This window comes from Tribolium madens, unplaced genomic scaffold (genome assembly GCF_015345945.1).
Source record: "Tribolium madens isolate multiple individuals breed KSU strain unplaced genomic scaffold, Tmad_KSU_1.1 Scaffold_96;HRSCAF=242;Tcas5.2_LG5, whole genome shotgun sequence".
Taxonomy (NCBI): Eukaryota; Metazoa; Arthropoda; class Insecta; order Coleoptera; family Tenebrionidae; genus Tribolium; species Tribolium madens.
In genome coordinates this window covers 9,808,260-9,829,611 of record NW_025401068.1, presented here as the reverse complement: position 1 = coordinate 9,829,611, position 21,352 = coordinate 9,808,260, and the positions used below count along the sequence as shown (strand labels likewise).

At 36.7% G+C, this 21,352-nt stretch overlaps 1 protein-coding gene across 1 annotated transcript; it reads left to right on the top strand.

The window, feature by feature from the left end:
* The first annotated feature begins 4,436 nt into the window (after positions 1 to 4,436).
* On the top strand, positions 4,437 to 20,769 carry LOC123013149 (tribbles homolog 2). Its single transcript, XM_044411525.1, has 5 exons — positions 4,437 to 4,594; positions 4,847 to 5,232; positions 8,930 to 9,219; positions 17,726 to 17,917; positions 19,458 to 20,769. The coding sequence occupies exons 2-5, from the start codon at positions 4,930 to 4,932 to the stop codon at positions 19,702 to 19,704; spliced, it is 1,032 nt and encodes a 343-aa protein (XP_044267460.1). The 5' UTR covers positions 4,437 to 4,594; positions 4,847 to 4,929; the 3' UTR covers positions 19,705 to 20,769.
* The last annotated feature ends 583 nt before the right edge of the window (positions 20,770 to 21,352 follow it).

Sequence of the window (21,352 nt, the reverse complement as noted above, 5' to 3'; positions counted from 1 at the left end):
CTGTTGCAGTGTTGCATTCATTTTTGAACTAGTATTTTCAAAAAACTAAATTCTAGATAAATTATAGCAGCAGACAGATAAGCATTTGATTTGCAATTAATTATTCGTAAATAACAAAAAATATTTTTGTTTGTCCCATGTATTCGTGGAATAAGCACAATAATGCATAACAGAGGAGCGACTCTAATTATTATCAAATCTAACCTTTGCCAAGAGGTTAATACTAATTTAAGAAAATCAAATTTTATAAGTCACTCTTGTGTTTATAGCTGAAATTCCTTTGGATATGTAGAATTGAAAATAGTTATCTACATTTTTATCACTTTAAAATTTTCTACTTTTTTAAGTTTGAACTGATTTATTAATAAATCGCAATAATAATAATAACATGTCATTTAATTTAATTTTGAAATTGCTGAAAAGCAAGCAGTCATAAATAATAGTTATTGAACTGTTGAAAGACAAATTAATAATAAATTATACAGGGTGTTCCATTTAATTGATTGAGCATCTATTCCAAACAATAGAAATCAAAAACTGTTCAACTTTGTTTTAAGAAGTATTGTCATATAAAACAATGGAGTTATGGCTTGGGGCGTATTTCATAATCTAGCATGTATAATTTATCCTAATACCTAATCGTTTGTTTAGATTAAATAACTCTTATCCTTTCCTTCTTATTTCTTTCAATAATACTATATCTAGATCGCATACATATAAGTTATTGTTTACAAAAATACACATAAATTTCCAAGTATGTAAATTTCTGAGGAAAAAATTGTTAAACACTAGAAGTTATCTAAATTTCTTTTATCGAACAACATAGGCCTGAAAAAGTGATAAATGTAGGTTAAATTGTCATAAATGTGATAAGAATGATAAAGTATTGAACGTCGGGAATCAGCCGTTACCGGTGACATTGTCCACATTGAAAATTTATCTTTTGAGCTACATAATTAATAACTATGCATGCCTACATCATATGTATGAAATCACTAAAATTGGAAGGAGTTACATTTTAAAAATAAAACCGAAGTTGGTTTATATTTTTCGATTTTTCCCAGAAATTCACTTGTTTCCAAATAAGCAATGTGTGTACAGTTTTTAAAAGAACTCTGTGCATCCATTTTCAATATAATAAAGTGAAAATTGTAGTGTCCGTTTTATTTTAGATTAAACTAAACATGTGTCAATTGGATGTTTTTCAATTATCCATAATTACGTATACGAATGATTTAACATAAGTATGTTTGTAAAATAAAAGTAAAATATTTGTTAACAAAAACAATGAACCTTAATCTTGATAAAATTGTTTAAATAAAAAAATTACTGTTACGTGGACTTGGAAAAAATATGATTATTTCTGTGATATGTAGTTACATAAATATGTATGTACTGTACTTTCGTGATATGTTTGACGTAACACATTGCAGTTTGGTTCAGCAAAGTAAGGGTAAATCATTTTAATGAAATAAGGACAAGTATATTTACTTATATTACTTTGTTTTGCATACCTACTACCAAAAATTTTTATAAGTTATAACTTACTATAATAATTATTAATTCTGAATTCATTACTTGTCTTTTAGTTTGAACTTGGTTTGCTATAAGAAACATCCAGTGTACACATTTGGGTACACTTGCTTGAGGTTAACTTTATATCTGGAATTCTTGGAGTTAGCTAAGATGGGTGGTAGTTCCCAAAACTACTGTAATTAGAGAGATTATAAGGTTAAGATGTCTGACCTGACCCCACCTGTTTTTCTCAAAACTTAGACGATTTGGCTATAAGGTATTGAAATGGGATTATAAAGGTTTTGATCCCTAAAATGAACTCAGGTAATATGAACAGATATAAATATTTTGGGAAACACACATTGGTTATCAAAATTGAGTGTGAAGTATTACGAATTAAAAAAGTATTAACCACTATAAGCTTTTGTCGGTGAATTTACCGCTACATATAACCTGAAGACTTGAATGAATAGGGATTTTATAGGTAATGAAAATTTTTCGAAAGAATCAGATTAAATTTTTTCGAGTTTTTCTTTGTTTTTAATTGGGTCCTTATGTGACTGTATATGATTGTATGTTATGTACACAGATTTGTTGACTATACGCGTATTTATATACTACAAATTTTACAGTCCAATTATTACTTTACTTTTAGAATGTCTAACTGTATTGCCGGTGTGAATGACCAAAATTACACTTATTTGGTACGACTTCATAATCACGTGTGAACGCTTTAGACAAATTTATTTGGCTTCTAGATTGCGAGTTGTAATTAGCCGCTTCGTATAATTTAATTGGACAATTTGTAGTTATATTTTTCATACAAAAATATTATTTAAATCTTACATATCTGTTTTATTTGTATCTATATAACTTAAACATTTTTATGAGCATATAATTTTAGTTCAATGGACTTTTAAGAATGTCATTTTCGTTACTTATTACCGAAATATCAAACTTCAAGCATTTTATATTAAATAGTCAATTATATATCGTAGATCAAAAGCTAAAATCATCTAATAACAGTTTCTATCCAGAAAATATACCTTTGGTGACCGTGAAATTATGTTCAGGAACTTCTTTTTTTTTGTTATACCTACTAATGCGAATTTTCTATCCTGCATTGTGCAACATTGTACGATTTGAGGTTACTTTAATATCATGCTTCAATGAAATGCTTGTTTTTTATCAATGTCTTGAAAATACAACAAAACATCCTCTTTCTGCTTTAATGATCGTAAACATTTTGCTTCAAAATTTACGAAACCTAGGATTCTTTTAAAACACTTTACGACAGATAGATAAGTGACGATCGTAAAGTTTGCCATCCCAACCACAATCTGTTAAGTTAAAAATAATAGAACTTTATGTTGTTTTACGAAATTTATGACATGGTCCTAATAAATTTAAAACAACCCTAAAGGCAGTAATAAATTTTTGTTTGACATCTATCAGAATGTGTTGTTAAGGTATTACCTCGGTTATATTACACATTCGGGAAGTGTTTTAATAAACTTCTTAATTATCCTTGAACAAATGAAGTCATACTTAAAAAATGTTACAGTGGAAATGATGGTATTGCATGATTAAGTTCACAGTTTTGTCAGTGTTTTAGAAATTAAGTGATATGACTAATTGTAAGATCAATATTTTTTATTATTGTTATTGACATTTGTAAGTGTTTCTTTGTTCTATTCTTAATAATTTCAACTCAATGAAACCAGGTTTCTTATTTATCTCAATGACAATTTTTAATTAAAATTTCATGATAAAAAGATAACAAAAAACGTAAATTGAAATCTCTTTATCAAGAATTGTTAATCTTACTTCTATTACATTGCAAGTTTTTGGCAAATTCAACTTTGTCATATTTACATATTAATCAAAGTTTATATCTTCATTATATTCTATCACTTTCTTTTACATCTTCCATCACGTATCTAGTCTAAATATAAATAATTGATAAGGGGTTTTATTTAATTTTTATATTTAATGGTATGTGTTTTATTAATCAAACATTTGTTATCAATGTTATACATCCACAAGACGAATGCTGCTTCTGATGTATACTATTTTTATTTCTTTATTGCGTATACATCATTCGGTTTATTTATTGCAACACATTCTTCCATAAAAATTTGATAGATAAAGTAAGTGTGATTTCAACAGACGATTTTTATTAGGAAATAGGGTATTGGGTCAATTGTAAGTGATGATCGTTTCAGAAAAAAAAATCTATTAAAACTGTGTCAATTTGTAGAACAATTAATTGCAGATTTTATAACATTTGGAAATCTAAAATACATTTTGACCTTAATCTGGTTGCTCAATTTTGTTTGTAGTGATGGATCAATCAGGTAAACGAGCCGAGTATCTTCGACTATTGACATTGCTTCATATACTATTCTATTTTCAAAGTTGACAATAAGTTGCTTCATTTTACTTAACAGTGCTCTATATCATCATTGTGCAATGATTTATTTGGCGTCTCGTCAATGCCAACAAATTTCCATAAATCGATTTTAGCCGACCAATGTCACTAATTTTAAGTCTATTTCCTGTCATCATTCGACCTTTTAAACATTCAAAAAAATTATCATCCAAAAGAGTGATCCATATGAAATGGAAGAGAAAGAATTCCAGGGCAGATGTATTCGAATAATCAGAAAAATTCAGGCCATCTGCCCTTCTTTTGTTGGTGGTGTTTTTTACAATGAGGTAAAGGAGTGGGTGGCAAGCTGCACCACGCACCATCTTATTTATATCTCCCATGTATCTCAGGTAGTTTTCGTCCCAAAGCACAAAAGCACCCCATGAAATACAATCGCGAAAGCTCTCCGTTCAAGTTCTAACGCACGCGCAGAGTTATTCCACGCCGTCGCAAGAGACTTCGCAAGAATGGATTTCTGGTTTCAGAGCAGTAGCGCGATGACTCTTGTTATGCGCACACTCGCTGTGGCAGTGTTATTATAGTTTTGTGTTAATATCGTTTTGTTATTATTTAGTTGATTCATTTTTTTTGTTTCGGTTACTTTGCAGTTACATCTTAGATTTCGTTACGGATCCGAGAACGGGGAAGGTTAGTGAGTTTTTTGCCAATCAGCAATGTCACTACAGATTGTTTCTTTTGACCTTTATTGTTTACCAAACACCTTCTTTAAATATTTTTCTACCTGCAAAAATCGTGCGGCTTGACTGTCGTCGTCAAGCCGATAAAGCGTTATCATCGATTTTTGCGGTAGTCTTTGTTCTTGTGTCCCGTTTCGGGTCGGCTCCTTTGCGACTGTTTCAATCAGGACTCATCACTAACTTTTTGCTTCTTCTGTTCCAGGAAGGCGGAATTGTGCTAGAATAACAAATTGACTCAAAAAATTTAATTTATTTTGTGTTCGGTTTGTGTGTGAAGTGCGAAAAATGCAAAACGTACAAGAAGTGATGCCGAGTGTTAGACTTAACGGGGTGGACAAGACGGTGGAAGTCGCGGTCTCCTCCGGGGAAGTGATTAAAAAGTTCCGGGTGAGTCAACCAAAGGAGGAGTGCCGGAGGCCCAAACTCACCACCGACCGGGACCAAACTTCGCCTCTGAGTCCCAATCAAAGTGATAAACATTTCCAGACGTCGGTAGTCGCCGATAAGTATTTATTATTGGAGCAAGCTGAGGGTAGTTCTTTATATCGATGCGTGGACGTCAATACCCAGGAGGAATTGGTCTGCAAGGTGAGCAAATCACAACATGTTATGTCACGCAAAAGTTTCTTTCGTATGCCCATTATTGTCCAATGGAACCCTAAGCATATTACCAGCGACAAAATCCAATCATTCTTTACCTGCGCTGGGGCTCTATTGTCCTTTAACCCCTCTAGTTTTTGCCATTCCATTGTCAAATGCAAAGTTTTGTGGAATTGTGTAACGCACCCGTCAAGGACACATTACGAATTTGTTTATCTTAATTCGAAGTTTGAGGTTTTTTCCGGCTGCAGTATGACGTAAAATTCACTACTACACTACAGTGCAACCTCAGTAATCAGAATAAATTGGGATTATTGGGATATTATATTTCATTGATATAAAATATATACAAAGTAACACATAAACAATAAACACAAATTAAAAATAAATGTATTTTCTGATATGTAATATGTACTTCAATTTATAATCAAATTACAATGGGCAACATTGCCCGAAATTATTACAACTTTTACTATTCGTAATAATAATTTGAGTGGAATAACCAAATAAAAAAGCAACCAAAATTTCTATCTTTGAATTGGAGGTTGCACTGTAGTGCTATTTGAAGACAAAGTTGAGTAAACACCATGACATCACTTATTGTCCAGTTGAGTCAATGTTGGTCGAAAAATCGGGTTTAGGGAGTGAATCAGTAGTGTCGCTTTTATCGGGAAAAATTCTCATGGTCACCCCAGCTACATCCCATTAATAGCGAAATTAATTCACGTAAGTGCAAACCCGTTTGGTGGGATGGACCAGCGAAGAGAACTGGTCCATTGCACTATTCGCGTGGTCATCCGATGTGAGAACCATCTTTCTGTCTAGGGAGATGCCCCGTCTATTAAATAACCCTTCACCTTCGTCGAGTTTTACGTGTATTTTATAACCAGATGTTGATTAATTGCTGCATGTGGGAAATGAGGGAAAAATCTGTCACACCCTGCCCCTGCATTTTTATTCAAATCATTCCAAGGGTTCGATCTAAGATATTTGCATATCATCGATTCGTCGTTTTCAGCACCAATTGTGGAATTCAGGTAGAAATCAGCGTCGACAATGGCCTAATCAAAGGCAGGCAAAGTGATCCAACGTCCAACCATTTTCATTGACAAACAGCACGTGTCCCCTCGAATGCGTTTTAACACGTAAATACCTAATTGTCCTTCTACGTAAAACTCCACGTGGCCGCAAATACGTTGCGACTGGATTCCGCAAACGACTAGTTAATTTTTTCCGAAGGTCATGTTATTCGTCTGGAATTTCTCGATTTTTTCCTTCTGGTGTAATAGACTCCGCCGGATGTGCCGTTTCGCTGCACTTCCGTAATTTAACACACCTTGATAGTGAAATACTGACGCAGTATTTGCAATTATTGTAAACAATATTTGGTCATTTTTCAAGCAACGCGATCAGTCAAGGCTGCACTCAATGCCATCCTCTAGTGTAGTTTTACACCCATTAATGAACATTGTTTCCACGAATTGCATTGTTGCCTTACGTCACGGATTAATTCATGATTGTCCCCACCATCCCAAAAACCGAGTCATCTAGTGTCTGGTTCGAGCTGTTAAATACACGTGAATCACATGATTTTCTTCTTATTCTTAATTTGTTCTTTTCGTTACAACCTGACGACCTTTATTAACGTTTCGTTTCGACGTGCATGGCAACACAATTGTTTTTCCTTTGATATTGGAAAGACTATAGACCTTGTTTGAAAATTTTTCTGTAGGTTTTAACGACTTGTATGGTGGATTAATATCAGTAAACAAATCACGTCGGACACGATTGTAAGTTATGCCATGAATTTACGTTGATATGAAATTCTCATTTCTAAGTTTGCATGAAATTAAAAGATCGTACAACCTGAAATAACAATTGATCCGAATGGTCAAAGAAGGCCGACGTTTGTCGGCGAGGTAGACCGGAAGAAGAAGATACCGAAACTAACAGCCCATACAGTTAGGTTTCGTAATGTCCAATTTTTATGTCGCAAACTATCGGAACTTGCCATGAATTAATAAGGCTTAATATCGAATAATTGTTATTTATCGTATAGCTTACTTTGATGTTTTTGGTTTGAATTTTAACACTCATTAAATCAACTGTGGGAAGAAAAGACAAATCTTGCACACGATTCAAAATGCAAGGATCTAAATTGATGCTAGATTTAAATTTTTACCCATTATTACTATTTTTTTGTAAAATTGTTTAAAAACTTTGAAAAAGGTTAATGAACGCGTCTCGATATTGTGCCAGTGCTTCGTGGAAATTTAGAGATTAAAAAAACAATTATTGAAGCGGCCTTTTCGTAAAACATAACATAAACATAGCATGTTTGAGTTTGTGTTTGACATTGTGGCATTTTGTAACCTTGATTATTATGATTCGAGAGCACAATTTGTACAAAAATTGCCTCTTATGCAATAGTCGCAACAAAATAAACAATGTTTTTGGCATACACTGTGATTAAAGTTTATTGTCAGTTGTTTACTTGATGATGCATAGTCAGTTCAATTGGCTCTACTTTCAAATTGAAATTCTTCAAATGCATTTAAAATTTTTCTTGTGTTAACAAACAAATCGTGTCTAATTGCAAAATTAATTGCTCTTAACAGCCAGCAACAATAACTACAAGTGGGCAGTTACGTGATAGTCGAGACAGTTCTTCGGTATTTCTCATCCTTGTTCAGGGTCACAAATTTGTTCCAATGTTTAAAAGCCGTATCTGAAGATAATTTAAGATTACTTGGCTTGTGCGACGGAAGTTTATTTAGATATTTACAATTTCCCAAATGCTAATTAATTTTGACCCTGAAACGTCTGTAAAATCCGTATTTGAGCAAGTGACACCATTCACCCAATATAAATAAGGTCGCGATAAAAACACAATAAAATGAGATGGTTTCTGTGATCGGAATGGTTTGTTTAAGATTTCGTCACATCGGAATAAACTGAACGATTAAATTGAAGTAAATAGGGTGCATGAAATAATTATAAACACAGATAAACTCAATGGTTTATAGCTTTGCTTGTGATATGTGATGCAAATGCCAGATTGAATTGGTGATTAGAAACATTAATGTATCACGACCGTCTCACAGGGTTGGTTACCCTCGAAAATGATTGATCGATTGTGGGAATCTGAGCTTCCATTGATTTGGTTTTCGGGACCCTGACATAGAATCGACGTAAATATGCACATTAATAATGGCAATACGTTTTATAAAGTCAATTACTCAATACGAATGATGTAAGATTACAAGGTAAAATGTTAGTTATCGAGTGAAAAATGAATAAACGGCAAATTAAATTCAGAATCGACGGTACAGTTAGTTGTAACTCAACTGGATATGATCTAATGATCCAAATGTATGAATGGTATTGTTAAGTTAATGGCCATTTAAAGAAGTGGCATTCAAGTGGATAAAAAATTAATTGTAAAGGTCGTCTCATCCTTATGCTTGTTTTATTTTAATTTTTCTGAAGCTGTGTAACAGCAAGGTTGCGAGCGGAGTTACCAAACACATTTGTAAATAGTCGGTTGCTCAGCACCATTACGATAAAATGTGCAATGTCTCTTGTTGCAACCAGAACATAAATATGAGATATGAAATAAATGGGGCGACTTGCGGCACGCCGACAAATATTTGTCAGATAAAACTGATTGAAAATTTCTTTTCAGATCGTTTCAAAGGACTGTCATTCGTTGGTGTCGGCTCATTATCGACTTGATTCGCATCCGAGGGTTTCTTCTTTGCACGAAGTCGTCGTAGGTAATCGCTACTTGTATTTGGTTTATCCCAAGGCTCACGGTGACCTACATTCGTACGTGAGGTCAAGGAAAAGACTGAGGGAATCCGAAGCCAAGAGACTCTTCAAACAAATTGCCGAAACAGTACAAGTTTGTCATAGGAACGGAATAGTATTAAGGGATTTAAAGCTGAGGAAATTCGTCTTCGCAGATGCACAAAGGTGAGTCCGGTTCTTTGTTAAATACATGTCGCAACCGGTCCGGATATGAGAATTTAGCCTTTTAATCTGATCGATCTAACATCCTCCCGAGGATTCGATGATTAGGAAAGCTTTTGTTCTGGGTGCAAAAAATATTCCCACGACGGAAAGACGTAATGAAAGAATGATAGATAAAAGAGGATTGTGCGGTGTGTAGCAATTTGTAATGAATCGTCAGTGAGGCGCGTTTTACACGTGTCTCTATCGTAAGAAGCGAGATTGGGCAATAAGAGCTGAACCTCAGTGTCTCGTTTACGATTACCTCATCGCATTGTAGGCTTGAATGTCTGTAATCTATTAATACCTTATACATTCCCGACCAAGTGCTGGTCGCGGGTGTGGTGGATGGAGACCGTTGCGAAAGGATCAGACAGGAAATTGCATCGATCCACAGGAAGTGCCGAAAAGCGCAGCTGCGATGCATCCGCGAAAAGCTCCACCCTCTACCATTTTCCGATCTCGGGACCAACGCTTTGTTCCCATCTCCTACCTGTCTAAACCTGACAAGACCCGTTACATAGGGGGCTTTGAACAAGAAAGCTGGTAACTTTCCTGTTTTTTAAGCTCTCAAAGTGCGTTAGTTTATTCTTTTCCTCCTTTCTGAGGATCTTTTTTAATTAATTACAACTCTAGACTACGAAAAATGTTTTCATTCTTTCATCTGTAATTCAAATTTGTTAATGTTTCACCATATCGTACAATTTCGGACTTCTAATAGAAAGAAAAATAAATCATTCTCATCAAAATAACGAAGAGAAATCAGCTTGAAAGTCTTTGGAATATTAAACATCTAACAAAACACGCAGTTTACTTCAAAACGAGTTTTAGCCAAATTGCTAAGCGTTGGGGCAGGAAGCTCAACGCGTTGCGAAACGTGAACTCGACCTCTTTGCCGATGAGAAAACAATGCCCGTCTATCCCATGACAATGATAAGACAAAAGAATCAAACGGAACCATCGTAGAATTTCGAACGGGTTGACCGGCTGACACGGATATCAGAGGACCTCTTACTTTTGCCAACCGGAAACGAATTTTGACGTCAAAGGGTGCGTTCATCGACTATAAATAACGTCCATTTAATGGCTCCCGGACGCGTGCCATGCTATATATGAATGAACCAAACGGAAATAACTCAATATGGCTGTATTGAGCACAAAATTTGTGGGGCGTGAAGTACGGGAAAAGAAAGAGACATTTGATATTCAGTGTCACGTGAGTCGCAAGGCCACAAATTTGAACGTGATTTTTCTCCGGTTTCTTTTATCTCTTGTTATCACTAACAATAACTAAACTAGTGCGAAATGTAAACATGCCGACAAAGCGTTGCGTCGACGTGGCCTTTACACTTGACCCTTGACCTAGTCTTGCAAAACCTGGCACCGGTCCAAGTTTAATCGATTGAATTCGGAGTTTTATCAATTTTGTGGCCATCACGGATGCGAAACGCTGGTTCTGGCGGTTTTAATCTTGCCGAGGTTAATGCCTTGTATCCTGTACGTAATGCATGTTAATGAAACGAAGATGTTTTGAAATTTCTGGTCGTGACTGTTAGTCAGATAAATATAACACAATTGCTCAATTTCTGTACAGAGTGGATGCGTGGAGTGTATTACATATTTAGACCGAACAAACATACATATTTTTACGATTCATCACTGGAATGATTGCAAAATATTCCATTTTTATCAGTTCAAATTTTACGTGGCTTTTCGTGTGGTTTTAGGTAAAATTTGTGCTATGACTGTACTGTTGACCTTTGTTGTTTTAATAGAGATTAAAAATTGTTTGAAAAAATTGCGAAAAATTAAATATAGGAGCACACACGCAGAAGGTGTTACACAATCCGGGTTAACCATGATTAACGCTTTTTTCTAAAAAAAAAGTTGACCTAGTTCTACAAATCCAGTTAATAGCAAAGGAAAAACTAGATAGTCAATTTTTATATTTGTTGAGTCGTCTATACACGATACACGGGATCTTGCAAATTTGCGACAATAAATTAAACTATCATTTTTTGGTGGTACTAAGAAAACCTCCCGTTTTGTAACAAATGCGATACAAAGATAAGCTTAGGTCCATTTAGAAAAAAGTCATTAAGATAATATTTGTGATTTCTATAGTCATTTCCGGTGGATTCCGGAGCTCCGGCGACTCTTTAATCACTGTCTGGTCGATTTGGTTAATTTTAGAAGCAGGATGTCGCTAAACGGTGCCAAATTCTTTGTTTGGGTAGATATACGTGCAAATTTTTTGCGTCAAAGCTCGTAAATTTTTTTGGCAACCATATCCCAGTCTATTTTTAATAATTAGTGTGTTAAACGTCGAAATAAACGGGGCAGTTTCGTCAGCCACTGCTAATTTCTGTTTGATTTGAAGTAACGATATGGTAAATATGTATCATGTGTCGTAATACGCAAATTGTTGCGAAAGCCTTGGCTCGGGAAGGTCGTCTGTGAAAATTAAAATTTTAAAATAGACATGGCGCTATTGAGCATTATTTTAAGTTCTGGTTCTGCCTTGAGGATCTGGCTTGACCGGGGTGTGCTTCGGTTACAACTTTCGAGAAGAACAAAGACTGGGAGAGACCTTGGCGTAAGTCGGTGCCAAAACCGAGTTTACATATCCGCGTTGTCGCAAATTTAATTAACCGTTTTATATCACATGTTCGATCCGATGGAATGAAACTGTGGAGCTTTGCGTCAGAGTTAAGTGTCGAAAGAGTGTTGCATCAAAATGTTGCTGCAGTCATTATTCAATTTATAGTTTCGTCATTGAAGCGCCCAGGGCTCGTACTGTTTTATTAAAAACCATCATCCAGCTTGACAATTTTCACGTGGCTGACCATAAATCTTCCGGGCCAACGCCAGGTGTTCCAACACCTACAAAAGTCTTTATTGCACAAAAGATGCGATCGCTTTGTAGATCAATGCAGATGTTTTTGCAGACCACCAAAGCAACCTTGGTCCACACCAGCCGCTGTGTTTACAAAAAGCCAGCAGGTCCGCTGCAAAAACACACGACACATTTCATTGTTCTTCGAATTTCGCACATCTGTCTGCATTTTTATCCAAAACTAGTCGAAAAAGAACATCTTGTGACCGGCTTCGAATAATTGATAGCGTAGCTCCTCCTCGACTTCCTTCCAGCTTTTACTCCAACCCTTGAACCATTAGTTGCCGGGTTTTTGTTTTGATTTTTTACCTTTGATAATTGACTGTACTAATAGCTCACACATGTTTCCTGTAGCTCGCTGGGCATCTGCTCTGGATTTTACCTGGCCCTAAAATGTACTTTCCTCATTCTTTTTAAGTCGATGTATTTTGATCTCTTTTAATGTGGATTTTTTGCTGTCTTCATTGTTGATGGGCCTCAAACATCTGCCACGCGTCTGCACGCTCCCAAATCACCCTGTAATTCGATGCTTTCATGCGAAGCCACTACCGCAAGTACCCATTTTTGCATCGCAACTCAAGTTTTGAGCTTTCGGCAATTTTTCCATGTGGCGTTTTGGTGGAAAATTATTTTTGCAGAAGTTATTAAAAAAAACATTGGTATTCAAGTACCAAAATTACTAAAAATTGTGTAATTTCAAGAGGAGTTATCTTTTTTGATCTTTGCAATTGAGCACATATGATTCAAAGGCCACCCAGAAATTGCTCCATTGCTGGACTGTTCGTATTGAGTAAAGTGTGTCTGAATCAGTGGCACTTGCTAATTTAGCTTTGCAGCATGCCATTGCAAAAGTATCACTCTAGCAGCAATAGAAATAAGTTGGTGGAAATAACGACAATGATGTGATATTTAAATTGAAATTACAGTTGTTTCAGAATCGTTGCCGAGGCTTTGCGAAATCAGTTTGTAGTTGGTTGTCTTGCATAAAGTTGGTTCAATATTGTTTTTACTTGCTGAAGGAATGCGATTGTTACAGAAATGATTTTTTTGGTACCATCAATGTTGCGTCACTATAATTGTAAAGTTCAATTTGATGCGGATTAATCTGCATGAAAATCCATCAAAGTGGCAAAAAGTGTGTAACATGTTTTTATGAATGTCCTCGACCGCCGGTCAGCAGTATTTGTTTGCATCTATGTGTAATTTGGGACACGGATAGCTTGATGCAATACGCAAAATTTACCAATCCGATATCCGATTGTGTCGGAACTGCGGTCTCTTCGTCTCTCTCTAGCTTGGTGGTTTTTATGGCCGTTTCCGGCGATGACTGTTGGACGTGCGGCAACTTTCAATGTAAAACCTTGCCTGGTCCTTAACCCAGTTGCGTGTGAACTAACTTGCATTTTGTATTCTTGGCCTTCTTTCGAATAAAATGCTTATACTATAAGGTTATTTGCGGTTCTTTCTTTTTTCTGCACTATCAATCCGGTGTATTTGTGTCAAAGTTACCGGAGTCGCGAGTCGATTAATGCAGCGTTGCCAAGATGCGAGAAGATCAAGGTTTGCCAGCGAGAAAAAAATAATTTGATTTCGCCATGCGAGGAGAATGTAGGCGATAAATTGCTTTTCATCATTTTTCTCTGCGAAAAGTTCACTGTTGCATCAGATCGATTTGGACAATAAAACTGCTATTTCGCCCACTCGGCAACATGGATATGAAACTAACATTGAAATTATCACTGATAACGAACAATGTTATCAGACACGTCCGCCCACATTTCCGTACGAGTGATTTATTCGACCCAATATGCGAAATTTTCTTCCATAATAGTGCATTGCACCTGTATAAATTTTGCAAAAATGTTCAGTTGCATATACACGTAATGTGCCGTTGCCCAACCTCACATTTATTAGGTTTAGTAATAACGCATTAAGTTCCTCAGTTTCAAATTGGGTGTTGCTTATCTTAAGTAACTCCATACAACTTCGCAATTTGAACCGTAATTGTGATATTGCAACGAATTAATATGGAGAAATTGCTATTTTAATAATACTCGTCATGCAATCCATGCACAAGAAAATTAATTAAAACACTCAGACGCACAACCTAACTGTTTCACCCCATTACAAAGTCTGCTTTTAAGGGAAGTAATCTCTTCCTAATGAATCACGGCGCTCACTGGCGGCATTCCGGGCCTCTCGGACGCCAGCTAATGACCCTAATACAAACTGAAGTCAATTCTTTAAAAAAAGTATTTATGAAAATAATTCTTGCCCATGAAGTTAGTTTTTAAGCACGAGCAAAAGTTCTTATGAAATGTGTGAGATAAGTTTTATTAATTAAAGTTTTTTTTTGGAATCATGAAATTTAATTTTATTAGAAAAGTACATAAAGAATAAATATTTACAATCCTAAAGCAACAAGATGCCAGTGGTTTTTGCACAATTTTCCGGTGTAACACCAATTCCATGCTAAAAAATGGCGAACCCCACCCTGGTGGCGTTCCCGGAGTAATCCGGGCAGCGTCTTCGATCGGTCTCGTTCAACCTTGCACTCCCACACCTCGCCCTCGGTAGCAATGCAGTTGCTGCAAGTGCAGCCGTCATCACATTTCCGCATTTCTCTCGTTGATCACTTACCGGAGTCTGTGGTACACCGGTAATGCGCGCGCAGTCGGTTCATTGCTCCGTTCATTTATAGAATTAGAAATTACGACACGGGGGCGGCTGCCGCCTTTCCTAATCGCTCCATTAAGCTGGAACAGGGTGCTCACAAGTGGGCAATCGAAGACACTTTCCTTTACGAATGCGACTGCCCCCCGTCGAGGGCTGGCGAAGGGTGTCGCAATGGGCACTCCTTGCTATTAAGCAAGGTTAGTTCGCGGATCGCTTTGGCAAGTGTTTCTCTCCGGATAAGTCATGTGGATTTGGCCCGCAGCTTGGTACTTTGCAAGTCTGTTGCCCAACCCTTCTACTGTCGTAACTATTGCGCACATTGCAATCGACGGTTCAAAATAAAACATTCTTATGTGTAGCAATAGCTAAAGTGCGGCGGCGATTATGTAGCACCGGGCTTCAGACGCACATTTAGGGGACCTCAACCCAAGTACAAAATATCACGTTCATGCTTCACATACTGTGATAGTAAAGTTATGTTCGTACATTTCATTACTATTTTAAATCGTAATTTGGATATTTATTAATACTGTAATTTTTTATCACTTTTGTAGAGTATTATTTAATTGTCCCCCTAAATACGCCTCTGTCGGTTGGAACCTATAGTCGATAAGTAAATCGAGCAATTACTGTATGGCGCAGATGACGTAAACTGGCGGATCATTGTAGCAACCTTGTTATTTTATTATAACGGGAAATTCCTACATAAACAGATAATTCCACCGTTTTTTATGCTTCCGTCTTTAAAAATATATGCGTTCCGCGATTCTGCTTTTAGCGGCAGTCCGATTTTTTCTGCGCAAAAATGTGTAAAATAAACCGCGAACGCGGATCTGTCTTGTAATAATAACAGTAAACGCAACGTTGGTCGTGGTTAAATTATTGAATGGACTACATTTGCCAACCAAAGAAAGTTCGCCGGCGATGGCGCAATGCAAAAAGAAATGTGTGAAATGTTGTAGACTGAAAGTTGGGTTCGTTGACACAACGACTAGTGCAATAGTGTTATATTTGTAACACATTCTGACTCCTTCCCGGTATCTCCACGTACGACTTTTAGCTTTATTGCATTACGTTCCTTGATTAATTTGAATGAACTTTGGTAACCTCGTGCGAAAATCCGCAAGACAACCATTGCCAATCAAAACACACACACACCACAGATTCGACTTTCAGCGTGATTGCTGATCACTCGGTCACTTCGTTTGCATATCTATGTACAAACAACAGCTTCCTATCGCCATGTTTGATCTGTGGCAATTTCCCAACAACAATTTTTCTACCATCTACGGCCTTCCAGCATCCATCTATTCATTTCAAATACAAGATTGCCAAAGACCTCGCATGTTAGGAAGTTGCAGAATGGTTTTCGGTAAAACAACTCATTAGGCATATCACCAAATAGAAAGTTGCCATTGGTTTTTGCTGAATAATGTCTTGAAATAAAAAAATGAATCTGCTTCAAGTTGAAGCTTGGACAGACACAACAAACAACAATAACAGTAGGACATTTGGTATAGTATTGGTTTAAAAATTTTGATCAAGAGTAATGAACAAATTTAACCAAGAGGTTAAATTTGTTCATTACCAAGAGGTGAACCCTAAAAAGTAACCATTGACGATAGAGATATCCCACCACTTCAAAAACAAACTTCAAAAAATACCGACAATTTATTCATGAAATTAGTCCTCATGGATCTCATAAGAACTATTGAGACTAGAAGTCATTATTGATATTCTTTATTCACTTGTAGAAGGATTAGTTTGATTCTTGCAGACATCAGTCTCCTTTGATTCAATATGTGGTCAACAAATTTATCTTTTTATCCATTTTATTTTTATTATGTGCCAACGTAGCACAGCAGGAGATTCAATAATAATCTTTTCATAATATCATCGTATTGAAGACAGGAATATCTAATATTTTACGTAAATGTGGGAGTCTCATTCTAGCTAGATAAACTTTTGCCACAGAGTATTTCTTTGTTTGTGAGGATGCAGGTTGGAGCCGGTCTTCGACTGGTCCTAATCTGCAAGTTGTTAGTTCCTGCTCTTCGCATAATTTCGGGGCCTGGATGCAAAAAACTCGTCTTGCAACAAATCTCGGCCCATAAAAAGTGGCCCGTTGTCCCGTTGGGCAGCGTTTCGGCCAAACAAATGGCGTTTTATTGACCTCTGCGGTGTAGCATACATTCGGCCAAACGAGCAATCAGGAGTCATTGGCAAAAATTGCATGGTTCGTCGTGCCCATCCGCACCCGTGCTGGGTGGGGCTGGCTGAAATCGCTTCAATCATCACTTGTTGTTTCATTGAACCCGCGAAATTGGGCTCGAACGAAGGGTAACAACACCATAAATAATGGCGATTGCAATAAGAGGCTGTTGCAACGCGTTGTTACGGAGAAATGACACTTTCATTTGCTCAAAGACTTCGGCTACCTTCTTCGCTTTCTCTGCCATTGCGAGTTCGTTGAACGGACATGGGGGCCGAAGGCCCCGGAAAAGTGTTGTGCAATTTTTGACAGATTCACGACCGTGAGCACCAGAGCGTCGAATAAAAGCGATTTTTCCACGTGTTATCCAATAGCGCCACCGGGTTTTGGTATTTTCAGTTTGATAGAAACAGAGCAGCATTGTTGCAAGAGCTTGCCCAACATTTTGTTAAAACATTCGATGACGTTACGTTTTAATGCTTTCGACACCGGGTTGCGGAACCCTTTTGTACACAATTTTATGTACATATGTAATAGTCGATTGTTTAATTTGTCAGATAATTTGCAAGCGATTTGGGCAAACCGGACCCACGCCTTGGCGACAAATTCTCGATCGGTTGCGACACATCAATTGCGACGATTTATCTCGATGACGACAATAATCTAAATGGTTTATTTCCTTGCAGGACGGAGCTGAAATTAGAATCACTAGAAGATGCTGTCGTGTTGGAAGAACCGGAAACCGACTGGCTACATGATAAAAGAGGATGTCCTGCTTACGTGAGTCCGGAAATTCTCAAAGCCGGCGCCCACTACTCAGGAAAGGCCGCAGATATGTGGTCGCTAGGAGTCATTCTTTACACGATGCTAGTCGGCAGGTAAATATCCAAAATAATGATTCTAACTTTATTACTAGAAGTCTAGTATAATATAATGTCCCTGATTTTTACTTTCTCCCGTTTTTTTAAAGAGCTGAAGCTCAATACATAAAAAGACATAAAACCTTCTCGTGGGGCACCTGTCTTAATTAATGCGTCCGATAAACCCTTAAAAATCCGCACCTGCCCATTAAAACTCGCAGGTATAGAGATCGTAATATCACGACGATGGTGGTTGTTTCTTTGTGCTGCGTGCAAAGGAAACTTGTATCGCCGACGGCTGCGAGAAATTCACCTGCTCGATGCACCCTTTCGAAATCGTCAGATTATTTGTAAAATGTCGGCGTTCACCTGCCCCCTATCACGGTAGTCTTGCATGAGGGTAAAAAAAAAAAAGTTTCGAGATGAGCGTGTGGCAGGTGCATTTCGCAGCCGTCTGTTCGGACCCAACCCATAAGAAAATCGTGACATTATGAAATCACTATTGCGAGGACCGGGTCATACAATGTCAAATAATATCTATAAAAACAAGACTATTCCTTTGGTTTGTTTATTAAAAAAAAAAGCAATAATCTCTTGCATGTTTATTGATTTGCTAATTTTGCCATTTCCTTGAATCTAAATTTAGCGCTCGCCACTGATAACATGGAACTTTTACAATCACTCGGCACAGTTGCGCAAAAATACTTCCGGCAATAAAGCCCAATTTTGGGTGGAAAAAAAACGTTACAGACTTCTTATTTCTTTATTTCCCAAGCTATGATGCGTAACGGATCCACCATATGTCGATGCGAACACAGGTGAACACAAATTCTTCTTAACCGCACTTAACAGTTGTTCATTATTACAAGGGGTTGATTTCTTATCGACCATATGACGCTCAAACAAATTTCAAGAAAGTTTTCTTAGTACTCCACCACGGAAAGTCATGCTTCGAGTATTTTTACTAGTCCGTGTTATAGCCGCAGTGATTTTTTCTTTACTTAGTCACGGTCGAGGAGTTGCATTCAATTTGGTATAATCAGACCTTGAACTTGCGGTATGCCGAGATTTACACCTTTTTTGTGGGTTCTGCAACCGGATATTTCTTCATTTTCACACCTTTCAATGCCAACTCGGACCAAATTCAACAACTAAACACTCTTATCTAAAGTCAATCACCAGTTTCCAAATCATGAGAGGAAATCGTCCACTGATGAGAGACTTTTCATATTTTCTTTTGTGGTGCAATTCGAGCTCAGGTAGAGCGAATTTGCGGTCCCATTATGTTGCAACACAGGTGTCCCATCACACGTGAGTTTCCCCTTGGGGATCTTCCAACTGTTTGAATATAAATGCTACTTAGTTAGATATCAAGTACAGGATGTTCCATTAATGAGAGAAAGTAAGGTTGAGCCAGTAGTTAGAAAATTGTGTAGATGAGTATTATAGCTCACAGAACATGTGTTTGAGAAAGAAGGATCCAGATTTTTACGAATGTTTCATTTAAAAATTTGCATTTTCACGTACACATGATTGCTAATGTATTTTTTTGTTACAGATACCCTTTCAGCGATTCGGAGCATGCGTCACTGTTTGCGAAAATCTCTCGAGGCCATTTCGTAATTCCTGAATGTCTTTCGTCTCGTGCAAGATGTTTGATCCGTTCGTTATTACGGAGAGAGCCTTCGGAACGGATCACGTCCGAAGACATCCTGTACCACCCTTGGTTGGCGAAAGAAGACAGGGAGTGGACATCGCGGGCGTGCGATCAATTAGTTCCCGAATGTAGTCTTTACGACGACTAGATCGAGGGCGGAAAACGTGCAAGTTTCGTGCTGTGTTTTAGTAATATAAGGAAGCCATTCGTTTTTTCTTTTGTTGTTAGGAGTAATTTATAATTGTTTTTTTCCTTTTAATCATTTTGTTTTAAACGGGTTTGCGACCGGACTTTGTAGGTGATCGTCGTTGTCTTATTTATTTGTTTTCGCCGATGTTGTTATTTACGTCACCTATCAAGTGCGGTTTTATCATCCAATGAAATACATTTCTGATATTACGAGTAGTTTAAAATCTCATCGATAATGCGAGTGGTTTATGGACTGAATTATTTTCAAGCATCACGATATATATCATAGTGATTAATTTGAAGACTGAGCGGTTTATTATTTGTGACCAATTGTGCAATTTAGCTTAATTTTGCTCAAAAATTGTCAAATCAGGAGTGAAGTATAATTAATGAATGTTTCTCAAGCGATATGACATTTTTTCTTTGAATGTTGAGGAAAAGAGTGAAGCAACTGGCCCGATTTTTGTTCGTCTGGAAGGCGACTTATGCGTAAATAGATGCACTACATGGGAGTGCGATCCAAAGATCTTTATTTTTTATTTGTTTTGAAAACAGAATTTTCTTTTTTTCTCAAAAAGTTTTTTCGTAGGATTAGTTGTACATGTTTGTTACCCATTCTCCACTATGTCTTAATACGCATGAGGAGGCCAATAGATTCACTCGCCCCCAGATGCTAAATAAATTGTCAAAATCATGTGATCATTAGGTCAATACTAATACAATGTTGAAACTTAGGCTAAGTAAATGAAATAATTTCATATCGTGATGCTACTAGGAACGTAATAGTTTGCAATGTGATCTCGGTCAAATTGTCAAAGTTTGGCCATCGACGTGTAGGTATACATTTTTGTGTGGAACTGAATTGTACATACATAATTTTGTTTTTATTTCGTTTCCTAATTTATCGTAAGGTCCTAGGTTAGTCTATGTAAATTTTGTACATAGCTTTGCATTTTATTTGTGAATTCGTTTCATGGTTGTTCTATGCTGTTGTCCATAATAAAAAACATCATTATTTATGTAACATGGTTTTTATTTACCCACCCTCCCACATGTTTGAACACAAAAATACAGTTCTAAACTTAAACGTGGTGACCCACGGGGCAATAAATCTCAAAGATTTATAAAAATAAACAGCGATACTATTAAGTATTGGACTCCTGCGGTGAAATTAGAAATAATTACCGGAATTAATAGCAGTGCAGCAAAGACGCGAATTTGTCACGTCCTTGAACTTATTGGGAGAAACAAGCTGCGCTGTAGGTCAATATCTTCGAATTTATTATTAGCCGTGACTATCTGACCAAAACAAGATAAAAATTGGTCACTTATTTAATACTTTACGAACACATGTTTTATCTTTAATAGGTAAGTAGATTCAAAGCAGGTGAATATGCATATATGTATACGACATACATCTGTTTAAACAAAACCGCAATTTAATGAAAATTATATCCGTAATTCAGTTTCTAATTAAACATTTTTGTTTACATACAGAAAGTCTGAAATTATTATCTGTCAAAAACTAGAAATAATTTAAATAGAACATAAGTTCTGTCGAGAATTGCAGGTGTCACCTACTTCCGATCCAACAAATAGAAATGTGT